General features: G+C 41.5%; 1 protein-coding gene across 2 annotated transcripts in view; it reads right to left on the bottom strand.

Moving 5' to 3' along the window:
* Positions 1-14986: 14986 nt before the first annotated feature.
* PHF6 (PHD finger protein 6) overlaps positions 14987-23921 on the bottom strand; it is a 68405-nt gene continuing 59470 nt past the window's right edge. The window contains exons 9-10 of one of the 2 annotated variants that reach the window (XM_006881811.1): positions 15792-15918; positions 14987-15450 (exon numbers count right to left, since the gene is read on the bottom strand). In XM_006881811.1, coding sequence (XP_006881873.1) covers positions 15792-15918 — 127 coding nt within the window. In that variant the 3' untranslated portion in view covers positions 14987-15450. Of the gene's footprint in view, positions 15451-15791; positions 15919-23921 lie in introns of those variants that run through there. The other variant, XM_006881810.1, reaches the window with a different exon arrangement.

Here is a 23921-nt window from a genome sequence, read left to right as displayed (position 1 = left end):
TTCATTGTTTCCAACACAACTACCCCTAGTCACTGTGTAAATCCTTCTCATCAAGGATCTTCCTCTCCTGTGCTGTCCCTCCACTCTCCCAAACATGATGTCCCTCCCCCAAGACTGGTCCCTCTTTGCAACATGTCCAAAGTGTGTCAGACAAAGTTTCAGAATCCTTGCCTCCAAGAAGTAGCCTGATTTCACCTTCTCCAGGATGAACCTGTTTGTTCTCCTAGCAGTCCATGGTATATTCAATAATCTTCACCAGCCCCACAGCTCAAAGGCATCAAGTCTCCTCCTATCATTCTTTGCCATTGTCGAGCTCTCTGAAGCATAGTAAGTAATTGAGAAGACCATGGCTTGGATCAGGCACACCTTAGTCTCTAGACTGACATCATTGCTCATAAGTACTCTGGAGAGGTTCCTGGCAGCAGACTTTCCCAATGCAATTTGTCTTTTAATTTCCTGGCTGCTGGTACCAAGAATGTTGATTGTGAAACCAAGCAAGCTGAAGCTGTTAACAATCTGTCTCTTCTCCGTCTATCATGATGCTGCCAATTGGCCCAGTGGTGAGAAGCTTTGTTTTCCGGATGTTGAGATGCAATCCATATTGAATACTACAGTCCTTGGTTTTCTGCAGCAAATGCCTAAGGCCCTCCTCAGTTTCAGCGGGTAAGGTGCATTCAAATACTTGGAAGATTTTCCCCAAAATATGTATGTTTAACTGGACTATGGGAAGATTTAAAATTTTTCTTTTCATTTACTGTATTTTTGTGTGTGTGTCAGTAAACCTTATGTTGCCTTTATAGTAGTGATCGGATAAATATTTAACCTACGTATTTTCCCTTTTTTGTCCAAGAAGCATCAATTCACCCATGAACAGAAGAAAAGATTTGTACTTTTTAGAGGAAATAATTCCTCTTTTATACATGAAGGATCACTATATAGAAGAAGGGATAGAAATAACTTTTTTTATGTTACTCTGATTTATTTACAAAGTTTGAATACATTGTTTTTCAGCAACTACTTTTTTGTTTTGTTTTGTCTTAAGGATTGATACTACTTTCTCCTATTAACCAGAGACTTTAATCTGATTTAAGCCTTCAGACAATCCAGTGACTTGAGGAATATTATCTCCCTTTGGGCAGATGGGTTGGGCATGAGATGGGGGCTGAAGCTGAGAAAAGAGGAGGGCACTTTGTTCAGTCACTTGTTATTCATGTAGCAAAACTAGGATTCAAACCTATGTCTTTCAGTCTATCACCAAAACCCCAAGTCATTACCATCAGCTCAATTCCAATTTAACAGCTACTTAATAGGACAGAAATCAACTGCCCCATAGGGTTCCCAAAGCTGTAAATCTTTCCATGAACAGACCGTCTCATCTTTCTCCTACTGGTAGATTTGAACCATTGGCCTTTAGGTTAGCAGCTCAGTGCTTACCCTCTGCGCTACCTACCATTACTCCTCTGTGGTTCTCCTAGAGGGGCAGAACTAGGACCAACAGGTGGAAGTTTTGGGGCAGCAAGTTATCGAACTGCAAGAAAGGCTGGTTCCTCTTCTAGAAATGTTTGCGTCAAAGGCGTATCCTAGGTAGTGGTGGAAGGCACTTCTGGGATAGAAAGTTCCTTTTGGTCTCGCACCATGCACTCCGTGATAGTCATGTTGTTGTTGTTATGTGCCGTTTAGTCGCTTGCAACTCATAGCGACCCTATGTACAACAGCCCTAAACTCTGCTCTGTCCTGTGCTAATCGCACTGTCTCTGACACTCCCATCCCGATTACCCCAGTAACTGAATCAATCCACCTCACAGAGGGCCTTCCCCTCCTGTGCCGTCCCTCCACCCTCCCAAGCAGGATGTTATCCATGTATGGGTGTGTATATTCTACTTGACAAGAATCGCATGTCTATGTACATAAAGCCACTTCTGCTTTACCAGGAGCCGTGTTATCTTTACTTCTCTAATGATTTCATAGGCAAGTTGGCTAATCACTTCATTTCCCTCTCGTCACTTCTCCTGTTTCACCTTCTCAGGGCCTACCCTTCACCCACTCTCACATACCGATCTTGCCTTAGCCAAAGAAAGACTCAGTTGTTTGTTGATCTGCATGAAATCCCTGTTGCTTGGGGAGGGGTACTAGGCAGTCCAGCTATGTAAGAGTCCTCAATCTCGGCCCTGTCATTTAATGTTTTACTCCTTGTCTGCAAAAGCAGATTAGCAGAGGACCATGTGACAGCGCTTGGTCAGGGACATCAAATATAGTAAAAAAGACAAGTCAGATAAGAACTGGAAAAACACCCATTGGCTTCAGCAAATCATCAGTGAACTCAGGCAGTGACATTTCAGTGTCGTTGAGGGGAGTGAGGTGGTGTGGGCAGGAGCGAGTGCAGTGGACTGAGGCCCCAGGCATACAGAGTGGCCATGGAGATGAGGGAGGACTTGCTTCTCCTGAAAACGACATGAGAACAGGTAAGGAATGGGGTAAAACAGGGTCATGGGGTAAAACAGGTTCCTGGGGTGTGTTTGAGGCAAGTGGGTTGAGGAGAGGAATGAGAGGAAGTTCTGGTGGGGAAGAGCTTCACAGGCCTCCTCAGATGGGAAGGAAGTCTGCAGATATATGGAAGGCAGAGGACAGAAATGGAGGCAACTCCCATCTGATGCCTCTGTTTTCTCTACAAAGCAATGGGTACAAATGGACTGATTGCTCCTGTACAATAGGCATTGTGTTCCCTCCGTTCATCCTCACAAGCTTATGAACAAATTACTACTTTCCCCTATATTTTAAAGGCAACAGAAATGAGGAGAGGTCCAGTAACTTATTCAAGCTTATATAATGTTGTTAGATGCTGTTGAGTATGACTCATAGTGACTCTATGAACAAAAGATGTGCCAATCCTCACCATCTCTGACACGCTTGGGCCTATTGCTGCAGTTGCCGTGTCAATCCACCTGGTTGAGGGTCTTCCTTTCCTTTGCTATCTGTCTACCTTTCCAAGCATGATGTCCTTCTCTAAGGAATATAAGTAACGAATAAAAAAAAACACCCCAAACAAACAAAAAACACCTCACTTTCCACCATGGAGTGGTTTCGCCTCAGCAATCCTCCATTGGGTCTGTGGGGTTAGAATCTGTTAATGGGAGGAGACTGGCCATCTTTCTCCCACAGAGACACTGCTGGACTAGAACGGCTCTTGGGTTAGCAGTGAAACTTGATACAGGCAATGCCACCAGTAAGTGAAATTTGGACCGGACCGAGGGTGCCCAAACCTGGAGCCTGCACGGTTAAGTGTGGAATAACATCTTAGTATGGCAGGAGACACATAAGAGAAGTAAGGATGATGGTCTGTCTGAGCCCAAACTCCATGCCATCAGCCTGCATTGCTCAGATCACCTCTCTCCCAGAGCTAGTGTGGGATTGACTCTCCTCAGAGCAAGGGCGAGCAAGTGGGAGACCGAAGTGAGAAGTCGAGGGCAGTGATGCCAAGAGGTCAAAAGCTGATTGTCCATCTTATCTTATCCAGATGGAGCAAAAGGCTTAAAAAAAAAAAAGCCAAGTGGCCAAGCTTGTAGTTTCTCAGTTGTAAAAATGGAGGGGATCGTTTCAAGACAGTGACAGACTCGGAAGGACTGTGCAAGAGATTTGAGTGTGAAGAATGAAGGAGACTTGTAACCCTGTTGACACTGAGTGATGGTTACATTAAGAAATAGATAAGTTTTAGGCGAGCTCTGGTGGCCTAGTGGCAAGAACCTGCACTGCAAACTCAGACGTTTGTGGTTTGAATCCACCAGATTCTGCTGACGAAGGAGGGACAATCTCCTTCTGTACCAGTCAGACCCGATTTGACGGTACACACACAAAAATAAAATAAAATAAAAAAACGAAATAGATAAGTCTCAGGTCACGGGGGCAGCATGGCCCAACGGCAGGATTCTCGCCTTTCACACGGAGGACCTGGGTTTGATTCCTGACTGGACCACCTACTACCTGTGTCAGTGGAGGCCTGTGTCTTGCTACAATGCTGTACAGGTTTGGGAAGAGTTTCCAGATGAAAGATTGAGTAGGAAGGAAGGGCTGGAGATTGTACTTTCGGAAATCCACCAGTGAAAGGCCTACGAGTCACTATGGTCTGATGTGCTGTGGGTGCGGGAGCAGGCGATGCTTCCTTCGTTCCTTTGCGTCTGACTAGACAGCAGCTGCCAACTGAATTCGGGGCTTGTGTTTGAGCAGCCAGCAGTCTGGGTGGAGATTCCCAGGAGAAAGGCTGAGACTTTGCATGATCTTCTGTGAATGAAGCTGACTATAGGCTGGTATTGGAATCCGTCAGCAGAACACAGACACAGGCTAGGTGAGGAACGAGAAGTTTAAGATTGCAAAAATCACAGCATCATGTGAGATGCTTATGTTAAAGGCAGAGAAGGCCTAAATAGGTGTGATCTTGAAGGGGTGGTGTCAAAGTTCCCAAACCCACTGCTAATGAATTGAATCCAACTCATAGCAAAGCGCAGGACAGAGAATTGCCCCATTGTTTCTAAGATGCATTCACACGATAGAAATACCACGAAGCATGCAGGAGCAAAGATTTTGAAAATTATTACCTAACATGGGAGGGTCTGGAGAGTATAATGCTTAGTGAGCTAACTCAGTCCTATAAGGATAAATACTGTATAAGACCATTACTATAGAAAGAGAAAGCTAGTAAAACGTGTATGAGGATCCAAGGGGGAGGGTAGGAGCAGAGGGGTGAGGATGGGCAGGGGGGTAATCATGGGCTTGCAAAATTTGATGGGTGGAGGGGTGGATGGAGAAAGGAAATGGGAAAGATCCGGTGGCCTAGTGGCAAGAAGCTACACTGTAATCCCAGAGGTGCACGGTTTGACTCCACCAGATGCTTTGCTGGAGAAGGAGGGACAATCTTCTCCTGTACCAGTCAGATCCAATTTGATGGCACACACACACAAAATAATAAAATAAAATATAAAGGAAATTAATATATATGAATACAAAGACTGCAGCCTTCAATATGGATTGAAGCTCAACATCAAGAAAACAAAGATTCTCACAACTAGTGCCAATGGGCAACATCATGGTAAATGTTAAGAGATTGAGATAGTTAACAGTTTCAGTTTGCTTGGCTCCACTGTCAACACTCTTGGTAGCAGCAGCCAGGAAATCAAGAGACAAATTGCTTTGGGAAAGTCAGCCATCAGGGACTGCTCCAGAGTACTGAAGAGCAACGATGTCAGGCTGGAGACTAAGGTGCGCCTGATCTGGGCTATAGTCTTCCCAATTGCATGCTATGCATCAGAGAGTTGGACAGTGACTAGGGATGATAGAAAGAGAATTGTTGTCTTCGAGCTGTGGTGTTGGAGAAGAGTGGTGACTATACCATGGACTGTTAGAGCAAACATGTTTGTCCTGGAGAGGGTGAAGCCAGGCTGCTCCTTGGAGTCAAGGATTCTGAAGCTTCGTCTGACATACTTTGGGCATATTGCAAGGAGTCACTGGTCCTTGGAGAGGGACATCATGCTTGGGAGAGTGGAGGGACGGCGCAGGAGAGGAGGACCCTCGATGAGATGGATTGATTCAGTGACTGGGGTAATGGGAGTAGGTGTGTCGGAGACAGTGAGGTTGGCACAGGATAGAGCAGGGTTTAGGGCTCTTGTACATAGGGTCGCTCTGAGTCGCAACCAACTCGATGGCACATAACAATTAAGTATAAAAGTTTAAAAAAAATCTTAATAGCTGCACGCTACCACTTCTTTCGCTCATGGAGCAACTGGAGGGTTTGAGTCACAGAGCTTTTGTTTAGCAGTGAGGAGTCACTAACCACGGTACTCACTACCATTACCACTAATACTGTACCGCTAGGGCTCCATGGCAGAAGGTAAAGGAGTATTTTCAAAGTATTGCAGCAATCTTTCCAGGAAGTGGAGTACAAAGTGTTTCATGGAACAGGAGCCCCCAGTCATCAGTGCTCCGCAGGCCAGGATGAAGAGTGCCTGGAGTCACTCTCTCCTAGGGGAGAAGGCAGACGTGCCAAGTCCTGTTTGTAAGGCACACATGTTTTCTTCAGCCCACTCTCCCTCCACCTCTCTTCTCCCCACTCCCTGGCTTGGTGCCCTGAGCTGTTGGGGCACCCAGGCTCGGATGATATGCTTCAGAGCAAGTCTCCCAAGAGATATCCGGAAAGAACATTGTATTGATAGTGGAGAATGCCAAAATTCCAGCTCTCTGATCTGTAAACTTCCAGAAACTGCTTATCTTTTGTGCTTGCTCTCTAACCAAGAACATATGAGGCTGGAGTGCAAAGAATTATTGCTTCCTGGTAATACTAAATCAATACCAAATATAGAACATAAGCCTATTGGGCTTAAGGCTCAGGGCTGTTTGGGAAATAAGCCTTTGTGTTAAATTATCTGGCCAGCCTCTTAAGACCACTGCAGTCTGAAGGTGCCAAAAGATCTCTTCAGTAATCTTACCTAGATGGACTGGGAGGAGGAAATTATCAAGTTCAGCATGAATCTTTTGGTAAGATTCAAAAGCTTTGCTTCCATTCTACACACAAAATTGAGTAGTAAGACATTGAGACTTATAATTAAACTCAAGTTTGTGTGCTCTGCTTTGAAAGATTGATAGGAATATTGAAATTCTATAATCATATACTTGTCATATAATATTTCTTTTTTCAAGTACATTGGGTTAATCATAATTTTATCTTGTTTCACTAATTAAAAGTTTGTTAAGCTTTAAAAAAAAAAGATCTCTTCAATGTAATCTTCCTGTTTTGTGCTCCTCCTTAAAGATGCCATTATTTCATGAATTTGGGGATGGGGTGGGGGGACAGAAAGGAACACAGTTAAAAGTTGTTGAGTGAGAGTACTGCAAGGTTTTGATAGGGCACTGTGAATAATGGCATACAATGGTAATTACTGTTCTAAAACAAAACATATAGGAGTAACTGAAGGAAAAGTAATAAAAAGAGAAGCGGCTCCTGGTGAAACTTGTTTCTAACCCTGCCTAGAGGAAGCTGTGAGAACAGGCTGCCCTGACTTTCGGCGAGTGGCACAAGCTGCCACTTTTCTATTACTATTTGGAGGCCAGGGCGCTCCTTAAGAGGAAAGATGGCGAAACTTGGTCTCACATACTCTGGGCATGTTGCTAGGAGGCAACAGTTCTCAGAAAAAGACATCATGCTGAGAAAGGAAAGGCAGCAAGAGAGAGGAAGATCTTTAACGAGGTGGACTAGCACGGTGACTGACAAGGTTCAGAGCTCTTGTCCATGGGGCCACTATGAGTCGTGGTCAACCCCCTGGCACCTAACAACTATTTAGAGGAGAAGATGTGAGTTGTCCTTCTCTGGCAAGCTCCTACCTCAAACGAGTTCCAACTTCAGTAGGTTTTACTGTGTATCTCATGGACATTTTTTCAGTTAATATTTTAATTACTGAATATATGTTGCATTTCATGCGTGTAAACGGTGTTCTTCATTTACCTTGTATTTAACTCTAGATAATGAAGGGAGCTCTGGTGGCCTAGTGGCAAGAGGCTGTGCTGCAAGCCTGAAGGCCTGCAGTTCGAGGCCACCAGCTGCCCACAGGAGGATGGACAATATCCTCCTGTGCGATTAACTCCCTCTGAAAACCCCCTGGAGGGCCAGCTATGGGTTGGTTCCAACTCAAGGGTATACAACAACAACAACAACAACTATATGATGAACTTTTTTTACATTTTGTCTTTAAAATAAATCACCATTGATCTATTTCTACCATCACCCAGTCCCTTCAGATCCCCAACTGGATCTTTCCTAATTCTTTCATCTCCTCCCCTCATCCACCAAACTCTGGCCTTCCAGTGATTTCCTCTTCTTATCCCCCTTTCCCCCTCCTTCTCCTTCTCAACTGCTTCTCTCTTTGGACATTTATACACATCTTAATAGTTGTCCTAATTTTACAATAATGGCCTTAGGCAGTATTTGCCCTTATAAGACTGAATTAGGTCAAGTAGCATAATGCTCATTTACATTTTCAAAATAGTGTTATTTGGCTAATGTCATAAATACCTAATTAGCTCAAAACGTAAATTTGAGAATTAGGGAAAAATCAAATTTTCATGTGCTATCAATTTATTCTTGACCGTGTTCCACTTACTTTTTATATAGAAATTCCCATGCTGAATGAGAGAATAGAGCATCCATGTAATATTTATACCAACAAACAATTTCTTTTCAGATATGCAGGTAAGGGTGGCTTGAAATTGGTAAAGGAAAACACTTTCTTAGCAAATGTGTAGAAAGCATGATATGCAAGTCACGTCAGAGTTGGGTTTTTGGTGTTTATTTTTTTAAAAGTTGTATATTTCATCCATACAAGGATAAAAGAACTAGTCCAAAAGGGAAGGGTTCCAATCTTGGGCTGACCTAAGCGACCAGTTATTAGACAATGCCATGGTTTAAGGTCGCCAGAGGACTTCAGCAAAACGGTTCATGACCCCCTCAAGTGCCCTGAACGTGCCACACGCGTCCCTGTGCAGAGGAACAAGGACAGTTCTGCGCAGTCTGCCATTCTTCAGAAGGCAGCAGGAAGGGAAACGCTGAGCCAGTTCCTACTGTTAATCACACACACAAAGGAAGACCTCGTTACTTAGGCTATTACCCCAACGAAACGCAATGCTGTGTCCTGGAAAGACCTGTTCTACTCTGAGCTAGATAGGCCTCACAACCCAAATTCCACCCTGTAGAACTGAAGCAGTCCTCTGGGGCAGGCAAGACAGATGTTAGGTGGACTTTTACATCAGCACACACTTTTTGGATAGTACTTTCCAACAGAATTTAGATGCATAAAGGTTTTACTCAGCATCAAGAAAACAAAGATTCTCACCACTGGGCCAACTGGCAGCAGCATGATAGAGAAGTGATTGAGAAGACAGGGAGTGAGAAGATAGGTGACAGGGACTTCAGCTTGCTTGGCTCCACAATCAAAACTCTTGGTACCAGCAGCTAGAAAATCAAAAGACAAATTGCATTGGGAAAGTCTGCTGTTGGACCTCTCCAGAGTACTGAAGAGCAATGACGTCAGGCTGGAGAATAAGGTGTGCCTGATCCAGGCTATAGTTTTCGCAATTACGTGCTGTGCATCAGAGTTGGACAGTGATGAGGGATGTTAGGAGAATTGATGCATTTGAGTAGTGGTACTGGAGAAGAGCACTGGATATACTATGGACTGCTAAAAGAACAAATAGGTCTGTCCTGGAGAGGGGGAAATCAGGCTGCTCCTTGGAGGCAAGAGTTTTGAAGTTCTGTTTGATATACTTTGGACATGTTGCCTGGAGAAGGGCATCATGCTTGGAAGGGTAGAGGGACAGTGTGAGGGAGGAAGACCCTGGATGAGATGGACTGACTCCACGACTGGCGTAATGGGAGGTGTGTCAGAGACAATGAGATTGACTCAGGACAGAGCAGGGTTCAGAGCTCCTGTACATAGGGTCACTATGAGTCAGGCATCTCGATGGCACATAACAACAGCTTTTACTGCAGTTTCGCTTCTGGAAATTTAGCTTAAGAAACTATTGCCACAAGAACAGGATGATGGGAGGGAATAGAAAAACCCTAGTTTATCCATATACTGAAATACCATGGAGAAACACAACTGGATTGATAGCTTGTTGGAGAGAAAACAAGATGCAAAACTACCATACAGCACAATCAACTTGGGTTAAAATACACAAGCATAGACACATTTAGAAGGGTAGGTGACAGGGACTTCTTGGGAGCAGGATGGTTGGGAGAAGAGGTGGATTTTCATTTTCCTTTATCTATCTTTGGGTGTTTTAACTTTATATAATGATCACCTACAGTAAACCTGTGAAACCCAAAACCTACATGATCATCTACAGTAAACTTGTGAAACCCAAAACCTACATCAGACAGAAACCTGGCAGAGAAGGGAAATGTAAATATTCGCTATCACACCAAGTGATGGAGAAATGGCCAAGAGGCCAAGGCAGAAAACATGTGGCTAAACAAGGGCCCAGGATAAACAAGGCAGTCCCTTGTGAGAGTTCTGCCTGCCACAGAGTTAACATTTTGTTGCTGTTACATGCCGCTGAGTCAGAATCAATTTCTAGGTGGCGCGCCAGCAGGCTATCAGAGGCCGAAAATCGCAAGGCAGGATTGTCCATCCTTCTCACCAAGGGGCTGAGGGCTGAATCGGAATCGCTGGCCTTCGGGTTGGCAGCACAACTCCTTGCCCACTAAGTCACCAGAGCCCCTCATCATTTTTAAAACTGAGATAAAAATCACGTTTTCAAAGTTACTAATATTCTCAAGGCTAAGCAACCATCACAAGGATCTAATCCAGAACAGTTTCATCACCTTACGTCACCTGCTCTTAGTCACCCCCACCCATCCCTTTTCCTCAGGCCCTGGTGATCACAAATGCGCCGCCTCTGCTCATTTGCCTGCACTTCTCTCACGTAAATGGAACGGGTGCGTCTGTTTACTTCGCACTGTTTCTGCAGTTCCTCTCACTGCAGGATGTCACTAATACACCATTCCTCTTTGTGACTGTGTATTATTTCCTACAATTCACGTTCTAGAAACCCAACCAATGTCCATGTGAGGTGGCTTCCGTGCTCCTGACATTCTCATATCCATGCCTCTGGGGTCCCATTTCAAAGAGCATCTTCCCCAAGAGTATTTGTTTTCATAGAAACACTGCATGCCTCTTTGCATAACATGTCATTTACACAGCAAATCTAGGGAGCTCTTCGTGTGGCTGCAGTGTCCCTTGTAAATGAAGGTATCATTTTGGCATTTAGGGATCTTCTGTCTTTCGGCAAGAACCAGGGTCTAGCTGACCAATCCCATGCAGTTTAACAGCAAAAATGCCATCAGTACTCTCATACTGTCGCTGTTAAAGCAACATTATGTGGGACGAAAGGAAACACTGTCATGCCCCTGCTGTCCTCAGTCACTGTTTCTAATTTGCTGACTCTCTTTACATTTTCAAGCAGAATGCCCCCTCTCTAGTAATGTTCGTCGTAACTTCTGGAATTGTCAAGAAAAAAAGTCAAGAATAAACTTTTAGGAATTGTCTTCTTCTGAATAAAAATTAAGAATGAGCTTTTACCTTTACACTTAATATTTAGTTATTTCATTATCCAAAGGTAGGCGATACTGATTAAGTAGCCCTTGGCCTCCACAACTGAGGACTCTAATATAGGAACTTAAGATGGATTGGATTTTTCCTTTAAAAAGATCAATTTTGCTGACCAGGGAATTTTCCTAAGCAATTCGACCAGGTTTAGGCTTGGAATCACTTGCTGATGACTGCAATCGAAGAAAAACAACTGTTAGTAGTAGCAATCAGTTAAAGAAAACCACTTAACTCCCCGTATTTCTGTATTTTACTGTGGTGATAAAAAGGAAATGAATAATGCACACCACACACACATATTCACTCTCTGCCTCCCCAAGTTCTACCACATAATATTTGCAGAAAGGTATATTGATCATAATAACAGGTTTGGAACTGTGGGTATGGAGTGAACATATTCTACTGATCAAAACTTTAATTTTAGCTCCAGATATGACCAGCTGAATGTATGAGCTCTGATGACAAGCAAGCAGTTCCTGGTATCACGGAGACATTTCAGTCTATAAGGTGGAATCTGTCTATGAAAGGGTTATCAGTCTTGTGCCCCTGTTGGCAAACTGATGAACCGTACCAGGAGTTTTAGTTTATTTTCAAAGTCACTTTTAAACTAGATTCCAGGGGACCTGATTTAAAACATAGGCATCTGGACGTTGTAATAAAAGAACCAAGATGTAATATAAATTCTACTGTACCTAAAGATTGAGATTTATCTCCGTGATAAAACTTTTATTGTGCAATTTTGAATTGAATACAAATTCACATTCCTTTCTCTCATACTTGTTTAGCAAGTTATTAAACAGACTAGAGATTTCATCTGGAAATAAAGACTAAAAGTAACACAATGCAATTTACTGTTATAAACAAGCTTCATTATATAACAACTTTCACAAAAAAAGACATACAAAAATGAAAGTCATAACTCATTTATTGAATGAATAGTATATGCAAGAATACCAATAAAAGGAAACTAATACTACAAACTACAATTCTGAAAACAAAGCCAATATAACAGGAACAAAATATACATAACATGAGAGGAATGTCTGATTTTTGACCCATGATGCATTCCTTATCATTACAATGAACCTAAGTGTCCATAGAACAAAACGGTTTACCTTGGTCTAACTTTATTTAACGCTTTATAAAAAAGAAACAACACTCCAGGACATTTTTCATTTAGCTTTGAGATATTTAAGATTCACACATTTGTTCAAGTACATAGATTCTGATTCAACAGTAGATCTACATATCTCGCTGTTCTCTTAATATCTTGAGTAGCATCCCCTGAGGGAGTACAATCTGTAATTCTAAAATTGTTGATCTTGGAACTAAAATTAATTTCAGTTGTGGGTTTTTAATAAATTGAGATGAAAGTAAAACTCACTCCCCTCCTCCCCTCCCCCCAGGAAAAAAGAATTCTTATTAAAGTATAGAAACTCAAGTCTAGCTTTCTACTCTAAAGAACATTTCTTACTAACATTTCTGGTAAGGCAATAAATGCTCCAGAATAATCTTCAATATACGCTTGCAAAGATTACACTGTGTAATAGCAATAACAAAAAAACAAAACAAAAAAGGGGAAAACAAAAAAGGAAAGAAAAGACGCTTTCAAAAATTTCAAGCTAAAATATGCATAAAAGACAGCAATGGCAGTATTTTTTTGAAATGATGTAAATGTTGTATACTTATCAAATAATATCATGCTTATTAAAACTACAGTTAAGGACTTAAGAGATGTACAGTAAATACACTGCTGAGGTACATTTTCTAAATGTCAACATCACAATGTAATTACTACCTGGAAGATGGTGATGCTACTTGGGAACACAAGTACTGTACAATTTTTACATTGTAAGGCACTTACTTTTACTCAGCATGTAACCAACAAAAGGGATACAGAGTGAAAACTGTAAATTGTAGGTTTACAACAAAAGATGACTTTTCATATGACTTCAATTTTTTTTTTTAACAAAACATTATTAGCCAATCACACAACACAGTGAGAGAAATAGGTAGCCAGCCACTTACCTAGCCAACCAAAAGGTAAAGTGCTATTCTGGTTGCTAGTGGCAGAGAAAGGGTTCAAGAAACCCATATAAACTCACAGATTTTACTACATAACAAACCCATCATTTGACAGCTATCGTAGTTGAAGTCTGTAACTTGATTATTGACTGGCCATTATTACCCCTGACACCTTCTATTTTTCCTAAAAAATTAATTACAGTAGTTGTCCAAAAATGAAGGCGCTCTATTATCCCATGGGTAAGTCTATGGCACACAATGTAAAAAAGATCTAGACACAGTGATAGAAGATTTAAAATAATGGTTTTCAAGCTGTTGTAAGGAAATAAAGTACAGATCCTTTGGGAAAAGTCATAATATCTTGGTAAACAAACATCTAGATCTGTCCTTGCACTTCAAGTCATGGTGAATTTTGAAAATTAATCACATACATACACACACACCCCAACCTCCCCTCAATGGCATATTTAGAACCAAAAGAGAAAAACATGAAGGGCAGTCCACTACTAAAGCTAGTTCTTTCTAAAAAGAATAAAAGATGGTTAAAATAAAGCAGTCACAGAGTCCCTTGATGTAAGTAAATTTGTGAATATACACTTGACAAACATGATTTGAAGGGACTAGCAGTTTTTTTTAAAAAAACTCCGTCATTAAGCTAAAAGCCAAACCCACTGCCCTCCAGTTGAGTCTGACTCACAGTGACCGTACAGAACAGATCGGAGCTGCCCAACAGCGATTCTGAGGCTCTGGAAATCGTGGTGGAAGAAGACTGTCACATCGTCCTCCCACTGAGCGGCTGGTGGGTCCAAAGAGCTGACCTTTGGGTTTCCAGCTGAGCATTTTCACCATTCTGCCATCCTGGCCCCATTAGTGACTAAGCACAGTTTAAGCTTTCTTCTGTTTTCTTTGAGAAAAGCGTTCCTGTCGGCTGCAGAATGTCTTGATGTATAATCAAGTTAATTCATTATTCTTTGTGTGCCAATTAGCTTTAGCATGGCACATTACCTACGAATCCAGGAATCTGAATCTTTATCCTTGCTGTTGAGGCGCTATATGGTAATATCAGGCAGACCACAACTCGAGTTTTTGGTTTTGCCATAAAGAAATATATAAATGTGCTTCAGCAGGTAAGTGGAAGAAAACGTCACTAGTTAGAAATGCCAGTGTGCAGATCATGTCTAAATGCTAGGTCCTTAGGCTCTGATAAACAATTGTGGTTCTCAATCCATGAAACAACACTGTGTTCTAGCAGAAGAAAAAAGTAGGGCATAGAAGCCTATTTAGTAGATATCCAAAGCAATGAATGAAAACATTTAAAAATATTAAATAACGTTTCTAAAATAGTGGTCACAAAATTGAAAATAAATACTGCTCTATGCAAAGACTGGGTTGTTGTTTTTTTTCCCCTCCCAGAGCAGATGAGACCTCCTCGTGCCCATTATGAAGTGTTTCACACGACAGGGCACTTGAGGGGAACGGGGTGATAGGAGACAGGGTGCCTAAAGTTCTTAGGGAGTGGTAACCCTTGAACTCCTAAAAAGGTTTCATTTGCTGCCAAATGTTACTTTAAACTTGAGAAGAGTCAATCATTTTCCAGAAGCTCTTTGAAAGACATGGAAAGAAGCGGTGTATTTTCAAGCAGATTTTGGCATAAGCAGTGGCGCCATAGCTTAGAGTTGCCCGAGTCCGTGCTGGTCGGTGAAGACTTTAAGCAGAACCAAATAAAAAGCTTTATAGCACGCTCCTCGGCAGGGATTTTTAACATGTGCTGTCAAAGGTGGCGGGGGGTGGGGGGGGGAAGGCTTTCTTCACTTCTAGCTGTCATTACTTGAAAGTGAAAACAAGCAATTCACAAATGACCACGTTGCCACCAGAGGCAAATTTGTACTGTGAAAGTAAAATCTGCTTGGGCCTTCTTTTGCATACGTGCTGTTACAAAAACTGAAACCTTTGAAACAGTAGAGCATTGTTCAATTCAGATGTACAGCTTACTTCATTTCAAGGTCTGCTTCAACTGTTGACACTGTACATAAGGGTAATAGTGTTCAATTGCTTCCCAGAAACGGCAAAACTACAGCTACGCAAGATCCAAGTCACACTGCCATCTAGTGAAGGCTCATAGCACAAACAAGACATTTTTTTAGGCAGTTCAGTAAAGGATTTAAGAGTTGGGCAGTAAAAAGTTACAAACCCTTTTGAATTTTAGAAAACAGTGAAAAAAGAATAGTAGTTATGGATGTCTTATTCATTCCCAGTTTTCTAACTCTGTCCCATGAACCTGTTCAAAAGATGATAAAAAAAAATGTAAAATATGATGCTTTAAGGGAGGGGGGTGGAGAATCCCACAATAAATGTTACGGAGAAGTGAGACTATCTTATTGATTTTACATAGAACTACATTTAATGATAGAGTATATAGTTTGTTTTTACTGGTATAACAATCAGCTAGTTAAAACCCGACAAACTTATACAAGCCTATATGATCCTCTGCATTAATCAGAGTAACACATCCTCGACTAAACATTGGCATTAAAGTCTTGCTGCATGCCACTCTAGCAACTGTATCTACCAATGTGTCCCGTACCTTGACAAGAGGTCTGATAAAATGAGTTTTCATACCTAGTTTCCATTAAGCTGCTGCTGAGTTAGTTGCTGATCAATTTCTACTTTTCCACGACTTTTACTTTCTCGTTCCTCGTCTTCCTCATCTCTTTCGTCATTTCCACTATGATTTTTACAATATAGTCTACAAGAAGAAAACACAAAACATTCAAATGTTTTTGGTCACTGTGGATGAGAACGTACTTATGTCATCCTGAATGGATGAAGCTGGTACCCATTTCAAAGATGAGTTTCCTCATTCACGCTTAAACTCTGCTCCACAGTGAGTTACAGGTTTACCTAGAGCAGTGTCAAAGATGACAGGAAAGCACCTACGATGGAGAAATGTAAGTTTGTCAGCCTACAGCTCAAGATGACCACTAAAATGGCCACATATGCCCAAACATGAAGTTATTCATCGCTTAGCCCAATGAAACCCAAGTTTTAGACCAATTTGAAGTTATCAGGTACACAAATAAAAAAATGTAATTGTCATATGCACAAAATTGATAACTACATTTCCAGAAACAGTATATATTTTACATGCTGCCTCCTTCCACTTCCATTTCATCAAACACTATTCAAAATCTTCCAAGGCCTCTTCGAACCCCTTTATCTATCATTTGCCTGGCTACCTTAATCTAGATTGTTGCTGTTGTTGTTAGGTGCTGTCAAGTCTCCTGTGACTGACTCACGCGACTCTATGGACAGCAGCCTTAAACCCTGCTCTACCCTGTGCTAATCTTACTGTCTGACAAACCTACCCCCATTACCCCACTGAATTAATCAATCTCACTGAGGGTCTTCCTCTCTTACACTGACCCTCCACCCTCCCAAGCATGACGTCCCTCTCCAAGGACTGGTCCCTCATTGCAACATGCTGAAAATGTCAGGTGAAGCTTCAGAATCCTTGCCTCCAAGAAGCAGCCCGGTTTTACCTTCTCTAGGATGAATCTGTTTGTTCTTCTAGCAGCCCATGGTATATTCAATACTCTTCTCCAGCACTACAGCTCAAAGGCATCTGTTCTTTTTCTATCATTCCTAGTCCTTGTCCAGCACTCTGATGCATAGCAAGTAACTGTGAATGCTATGGCCTAGATCACGATCCCTTCAATTTGTCTGACAGTGGCTTTTATGTAAAGACAAGTTATCTATCTATTATACAATCTGGATTTCTCTGATTGCTTCCTTCCTAGTATTGTCTTATTTCTCTCACCAGGGGATCCCTCTAAACTGGAAGCAAGATCTAGGGGCTTGGTTAGCTTCAGGTCAACTTTTATTTTTTTTTCAGGTCAACTTTTAAAAAAATCAGGGACACTTTGTATGGGATTCTGCATGCTTAAGTAACTTTAGACTGTACTAATATTGGTGTGGTCACAAACAGCTGTTATTAATGTGCCATCAAGTCAGAACAGATTCATAACTGATCCTGCAGGTATTCAGAAGCTATAAATTACACCGGAGGAGAATGCATGTTTTTCTCTCATGGAGTCACTGGTGGAAAATGCTAACTGAATGCCCTCTTGTGGTCAAAGTTGTTCTGTAGTGCTGTCAAGGAGAGTACGAAACACAGCGACAATATGAACAACAGATCTGAACACTGTGCTATCCTGTGCCAGCCCCATAATCTCTGACACATGAAAGCCCACTGCTGCGGTCACTGTGTCAATCCACCTGGTTAAGGGTCTTCCTCTCCTCTGCTGTCTCTCCACCTTTCCAAGCATGATGTCCCTTTTCAAGGCATAGCTTCTCCTAGCAATATGACCAAAGTATGTGAAACAAAGCTTCACCATCCTTGCCTCCAAGGAGCACTCTGGCTGCACCTTCTCCAAGACATATCTGTTTGTTATTTTGGCAGTCCATGGGATAATCGAAAGTCTTCTCCAATACTATCATCTGATTCATTGTCCAGCTCTCAGATGTATAGTAAATAACTGAAAAGGCTATGGACTGAATCAGGCACACCTTAGTCCTCAAACTAACATCATTACTCTTCAGTAATTTGGAGAGATCCTAGACTACAGACATTTCCAAGGCAATGTCTCCAAGTGTATTGATCGTGAATCCAAGTAAGATGAAGTCACTGACAGTTTCAACCTATACTAAAGGCTGTATTCTTTGATCTTTGCAACAAGTGCTTCAAGTCTTCCTTACTTTCAGTAAGGTTGTGTCATCTACATAGCACAGGTTATTGATGAGTCTCCCTCCAATCCTGAAGCCATTCTTCTTTATAGAGTCCATCTTCTTGAATAATTTGCTCAGTATACAGACTGAACAGATATGGAGAAAACATACACTCTTGTGTAAGATCCCTTCGAGATCTTAAACCATACAGTGTTACCTTGCTTTGTTTGGACAACAGCTTCTTTGTCTAGGTACAGATTTCATATTAGCATAATTGTTTTGGAATGCCCATTCTTCTCAATGTTAGCCATAGTTTGCTGTGATCCACACAGTCTTTGCCAAGTCAACATAACATAGATAATCTTTTGATATTCTCGGCTTTCAGCCAGGATCCATTAGACATCAGTGACATCCCTGATGCGACAGCCTCTTCTAAATCCAGCTTGATCCTCTGGCTCTTCCCTGTCAATCTCCTGTCATGGTAGTTTTTTTATGATCTTCAGCAGTATTTGCCTGCATGTGATTATTAATGATATAATTTAATAATTTCCACATTCTGTTGTGTCACCTTTCTTGTTAGAGGAGCTGTGGAATCAAAATATATCAAAGATGAAATCAAAGATATCCATGAAGAGAGTAAAAGGTCGTTACTAAGACAGAGGAGAAAGAAAAAGCCAAAATAGATGTCAGAAGAAACTTTGAAAATTGCACTGGAGTGTTGAGAAGCCAAAACAAAGGGAAGAAACGCTGAAGTCAAAGACCTGAACAGAAGATTTCAAAGGGCAGCTAGAGAGGACAAAGCAAAGTATTACAAAGAAATGTTCAAAGAGCTGGATCCAGAGAATAAAAGAGTAAGAACTCGCTCAATATTTCTCAAGGTAAAAGAACTGAAAATTAAAGTCAAGCCTTGAGTTGTAATACTGAAAGATGCCACAGGCAAAATCTTGAATGATCCAAGAATCATTTAAAAAAGATAGAAGATACACAGAATCAATGTACCAAGAATTACTGGTCGACACTGAAAAATTTTAGGAAGCACCTTATGAACAAGAGCCAATGGTAACAAATGAAGGAGTTCAAGCTGTGCTGAAGACACTGGCAAAAAATAAGGCCCCAGGAATAGCTAGGATACTGATTAACATTTTTCACCTAACAGATCAAACCCCAGACATACTCAGCAGTCTACAGCAGGAAATCTTGAGGACAGTTGACTGGCCAACTGAATGGCAGAGAATCACTGTAAAGGTAGTGGTTAGTAAATAATGTCTTGTAATACTTATTAACTATATATAGGAAGCTCACTCAATTCTTAATGAAAGTAACATAGGTGATTTCTGACAAAGGCTTAAGCTGCTTTAAAGTACCACACTCCACTATTTCCTATAGTTAAACACCCTCAACTCTAACCAAAGAAGACTGGCTGATTGTAGAAGTCTGTTTTGAGTTGTTTCTATGCAAGATGAGAAAGTGAAACAAGTGCTTAGAAAATGCTTGCTGGATGCCATCTTGTGGCCAATATTGGATAAAAAAAAAATCATCAAACAGGAATTTAGAGGCATGTCACAAACACATCTAAAACGAGTTCAGAGTTTATTACAAATTTCTAACATTTAAATAAAACAAAACAGGAGTAACTGGAGGGGGACAACAGTAACAACTGACTTCCAATCTTGTTTGGTACATCTTTTTTTTCTTTTTATTCTTAAAATATTTTCAATTAACACCTTCAAAGAACTATGGCAAATTTGTACCCTTGAAATGTAACACACTGGGAAACAGATTTTTTAATAAGATCAAGAACAGAAATATTAAGAAATGATATTCCAACAAATGATCATCTGTGAAGTATTCACCCCAATGGCTTTAACCTGATTTGTGCCTTTGCGTGTGTGTTTTTTAAATATGGAGGCTTGTGAAACTAGAAGGGATGGGAGCTGTTGGTCCGTATTGTTGTTGTGTACCATAGAGTTGGAATGGACGCGTAACTGACCCTCCAGTGGGTTTTCAGAGGTAGTTAATCGCACGGAAGGATACTGCCCGTCCTTTTTCCCACAGAGCAGCTAGTGTGCCACAAACAGCATGCCTCCGGGATTGCAGTGCAGCTTCTTGCCACTAGGCCACCAGAGCTCCCTGTTTAAGAGACTTAAAAAAGACTTAACTACCAACTGCATGGTTCAAAATTGGGAAGGGTGTACGCCAGAGATGCATCCTGTCTCCATACCTTTTCAACATGTATGCAGAGCAGATTATCCGAGAGGCTGGACTCTATGAGGAGAACTGTGGCATCAGGATTGGTGGAAGATCTATTAACAATCTGCGTTATGCAGATGACACAACCCTGCTTGCTGAAACTGAGGAGGACCTCACGCACTTGCTGCGAAGGGCCAAGGACTGCAGCCTTCAGTATGGACTGAGGCTCAATGTCAAGAAGACAAAGATTCTCACCACTGGACCAATTGGCAGCGTCAGGATGGATGATGAAGAGATTGAGAGTGTTCACAGCTTCAGTTTGCTCGGCTCCACAGTCAACACTCTTGGCACCAGCAGTCAGGAAACCAAAAAAGCGTATCGCAATGGGAAAGTCTGCTGTTAGGGACCTCTCTAAAGTACTCAGGAGCAACGGTGTCTCTCTGGAGACTAAGGTGCGCCTGATACAGGCCATAGTCTTTGCAATCACTTGTTATGCATCAGAGAGTTGGACAATGACTAGAGAGGACAGGAGAGTGGATGCTTTTGAGCTGTGGTGCTGGAGAAGAGTACTGAATGTACCATGGACTGCCAGGAAAACAAACAGATTCATCTTGAAGAGGATTAAACCAAGCTACTCCTTGCAGGCAAGGATTCTGGGGCTTTGTCTGACATACTTTGGACATGTTGCTAGGAGGGACGGGTCCTTGGAGAGGGACATCATGCTTGGGAGGGTGGAGGGACAGCGCAGGAGGGGAAGACCCTCTATGAGATGGATTGATTCGGTGACTGGGGTAATCAGGATGGGTGTGTCGGAGGCAGTGCGGTTGGGGCAGGATAGAGCAGGCTTTAGGGCTGTTGTGCATAGGGTCGCTATGAGTCGCAAACGACTCGACGACACATAACAACAACACCAAATGCAAAATGTATATAGACCTTGTATGTATCCAGATTTGAATAAATCAACTCTACAAACTCATTTCTAAGGAAACTGAAGACATGTGAAAGTGGTCTAGCTATGAGATTAACACTAAGAAATTCTTGTTCATTTTAAAGTGTGGTAATTAACAGGGAGCTGTGGTGGCAAGAAGCTGCGTTGCAATCCCAGAGGTGCATGGTTCAAATCCACAAGCTGCTCTGCTGGAGAAGGATGGACAATTTCCTCCTGTAACAGATCTGACTTAATGGTATATGAAAAAAAAAATTTAAAAATTTATACATTAAAAAAAGTGATAACTGCATAGTGATTACATTTAAAAATATGCCCATAATTTTAGGAAATGCATACAGAAATAAATAGTGAAAAACAGGACAATGTCTAGGATTTTACTGCAACTTATTTCAGGAATGAAAAAAGATAACTGTGGCAATACTTGTCAATATAAAGATTAAACTATTCTAATTTTGTGTATATTCAAAATTTTTAAAAATTGAACATTTTCTTTTAAAAGGTGAATCCTTTGCTGGCTGAACAAATTGCTATCTTCAAATGAATTTACTTTTCAATCAGGAAATGCTTACCATAGGCCCATATGTGGCAGTTAACGTCCAGTAACCAAGGACACGGGCCATGCCTCCACCAAATTTACTTTCATGGAAAAAGACTGACAATACAAAGTTAAATCAGAAATCACTAGTTGTCCAATTACTCTCTGTTTTAATGTGGAACGGATTCAGGAAAGATAGTTAAGGAAGGAAAATTCCCCACAAGAGATATTCTTGCATATATATTCTCATTTGAATGCAATGCTTTCTATGAAAATATAATTTGGAATCTACATTATAATCAGATTTTAGAAACAAATAAGAAAAAAGCTATTAAACTCACCATGAACCTTTGTGCAAATATTTTTCTTTAAAAATGTTTACTGGAACATGGTTTTAACATCCAAAAGGGAACTAATTAAATAAGTTCGTATACTCATACAACAGAATACTGTGTAGCCTTTAAAACTGAGACAGAACGGCCTAATGTCATAGCAAAATGTCCCAGATATGTTGTTGTTAGATGCCAGTGGGTCAACGACGACTCAGAGACACTATGAACAACAGATCTGAATCTTGCCCTATCCTGCTTCATCCTCCCCATCTTGAAGATTTCCATTGTTAGTGACTGTGTCAGTCCCTCTTGTTGAGTCTTCCTCTGTTGACCTTCCACCTTTCCCAGCATGATGTCTTTTTCCAAGGACTGGGCCCTCCTGACAGCATGCCCAAAGGATGTGAGACAAAGTTTCACAATCCTTGACTCTAAAGAGCACCCTGGTTGCATTTCCTCCAAGACCGATTTGTTTGTTCTTTTGGCAGTCCATTGGATATTCAATATTATTCACCAACACCACAATTCAAAAGCATCAATTCTTACTCGGTCCTCCTAATTCACTGTTGAACATTCATATGCACAGGAAGCAAGTGAAAAATACCATGGCTTGGATCAGGCGCACCTTAGTCTTTAAAAATGGACATTATCTTTAGGACTTGAAAAAAAGTCTGCAGCCAGGGACTTCTCCAAATTCTTGAGGCGCAATCATCCCAGTTTGAGGACTAAGGTGCGTCGGATTCAGGCTATAGTCTTTCAGTCACTCGCTATGCATCTGGGAGCTGGACAACAACTAAACAATACAGAATGCTGATATCTTAGAAGTGTGGTGTTGCAGAAGAGTGCTGAAGATCCCAAGGCCTGCTTTTATTGAGACAATGAAGGTGTAACAACAGTGACTTCTTCCACAGGACCATCCCTGAGCATGTACCCTTCATTATCTCTTTTCTCACCCTCCATGAGGGATTGAGGCTCAGGATTATTCTCAAACTCGATTTCTTTTCGTTTCCCTAATATATCACCTCATGGGATACTCCCCTTATTTAGACTGACCCCACATTTTTCCATTCTTTTCTCCAGCTCTGATAATTCTTTAGTTAATATGCCTAAAATTATTGCCCGCAGGAAGAATCTCTCCAACTGTTGCGGGTATGTCACCCTAATTCTACATCCTCCAGCTCATACCTAGACATGTATTTTTCAAAAGTTTCTGAAAATCTAAACATACTGTACAACCTCCCCCTCCTTAGTATGTCACAGAAAGATTGCTCAAACCTACACATAGATCCAATGCTTTCTTTAACTGCTGGGAAGTATTCCACAATAACACACTGATGGTTATACAGCGGGGTGGGGTGGGGTGGGAGTGTTTCTAAGCACAGTCGTCAATTTAAAGTGTGCGGCAACGCGTTAATAACTGTTGGCCATGTATTAAAGTTTCCTGATGCACACTGAGGCCATACTATTTTTGTTATTGTAGTTTAAAAGTTTGCCAAAAATTCCGTTTCCATTCTGAATATGATCTCTTGCTAACTCTGCAGTTCTGGTCTTTTGGCAAGTTGGTAAAAACTGTTATGTCAACTACCTCAATAGGCTACACACCCCTAAGTGGAAGATCATATCTGGATTGGGAGGAAGACCTACACTCCAACAGGAAGCCTTCTCTTTGGGCCTTTCTTGGTACGGTGTAATTAGCATGTATATTGTGGGTAATGGGAAAATTACACACACTGTAGAGATCTCTACACTTCTAGGGACATGCCTTTGTGGCGCAGAGGCTTTTAGGGCAGGCCGATTTAATAGGCCTGAACTCTACTGCTATCCTCACTGCTCAAAGGCCTGACTGCCAGAAAACTGTAGTTCTTGGCCTACATCTTTCTAAAGTGGATGGATACAGCCCATGATGACTTTGTCAGCGCAAAAATACAAAGATGTCTGGTAGGAAATGACAGTAACAACACTCAAGAAAGGCTTTTTAAGAATAGCAGAATAGCGAGCTCTGGGGGCCTAGTGGCAAGAAG

Source organism: Elephantulus edwardii, unplaced genomic scaffold (genome assembly GCF_000299155.1).
Source record: "Elephantulus edwardii isolate Elephantulus edwardi_28Jun2011 unplaced genomic scaffold, EleEdw1.0 scaffold00016, whole genome shotgun sequence".
Taxonomy (NCBI): domain Eukaryota; kingdom Metazoa; phylum Chordata; class Mammalia; order Macroscelidea; family Macroscelididae; genus Elephantulus; species Elephantulus edwardii.
Note: the sequence above shows the minus strand (reverse complement) of the source record. Positions and strands in the feature narration are given on the sequence as shown.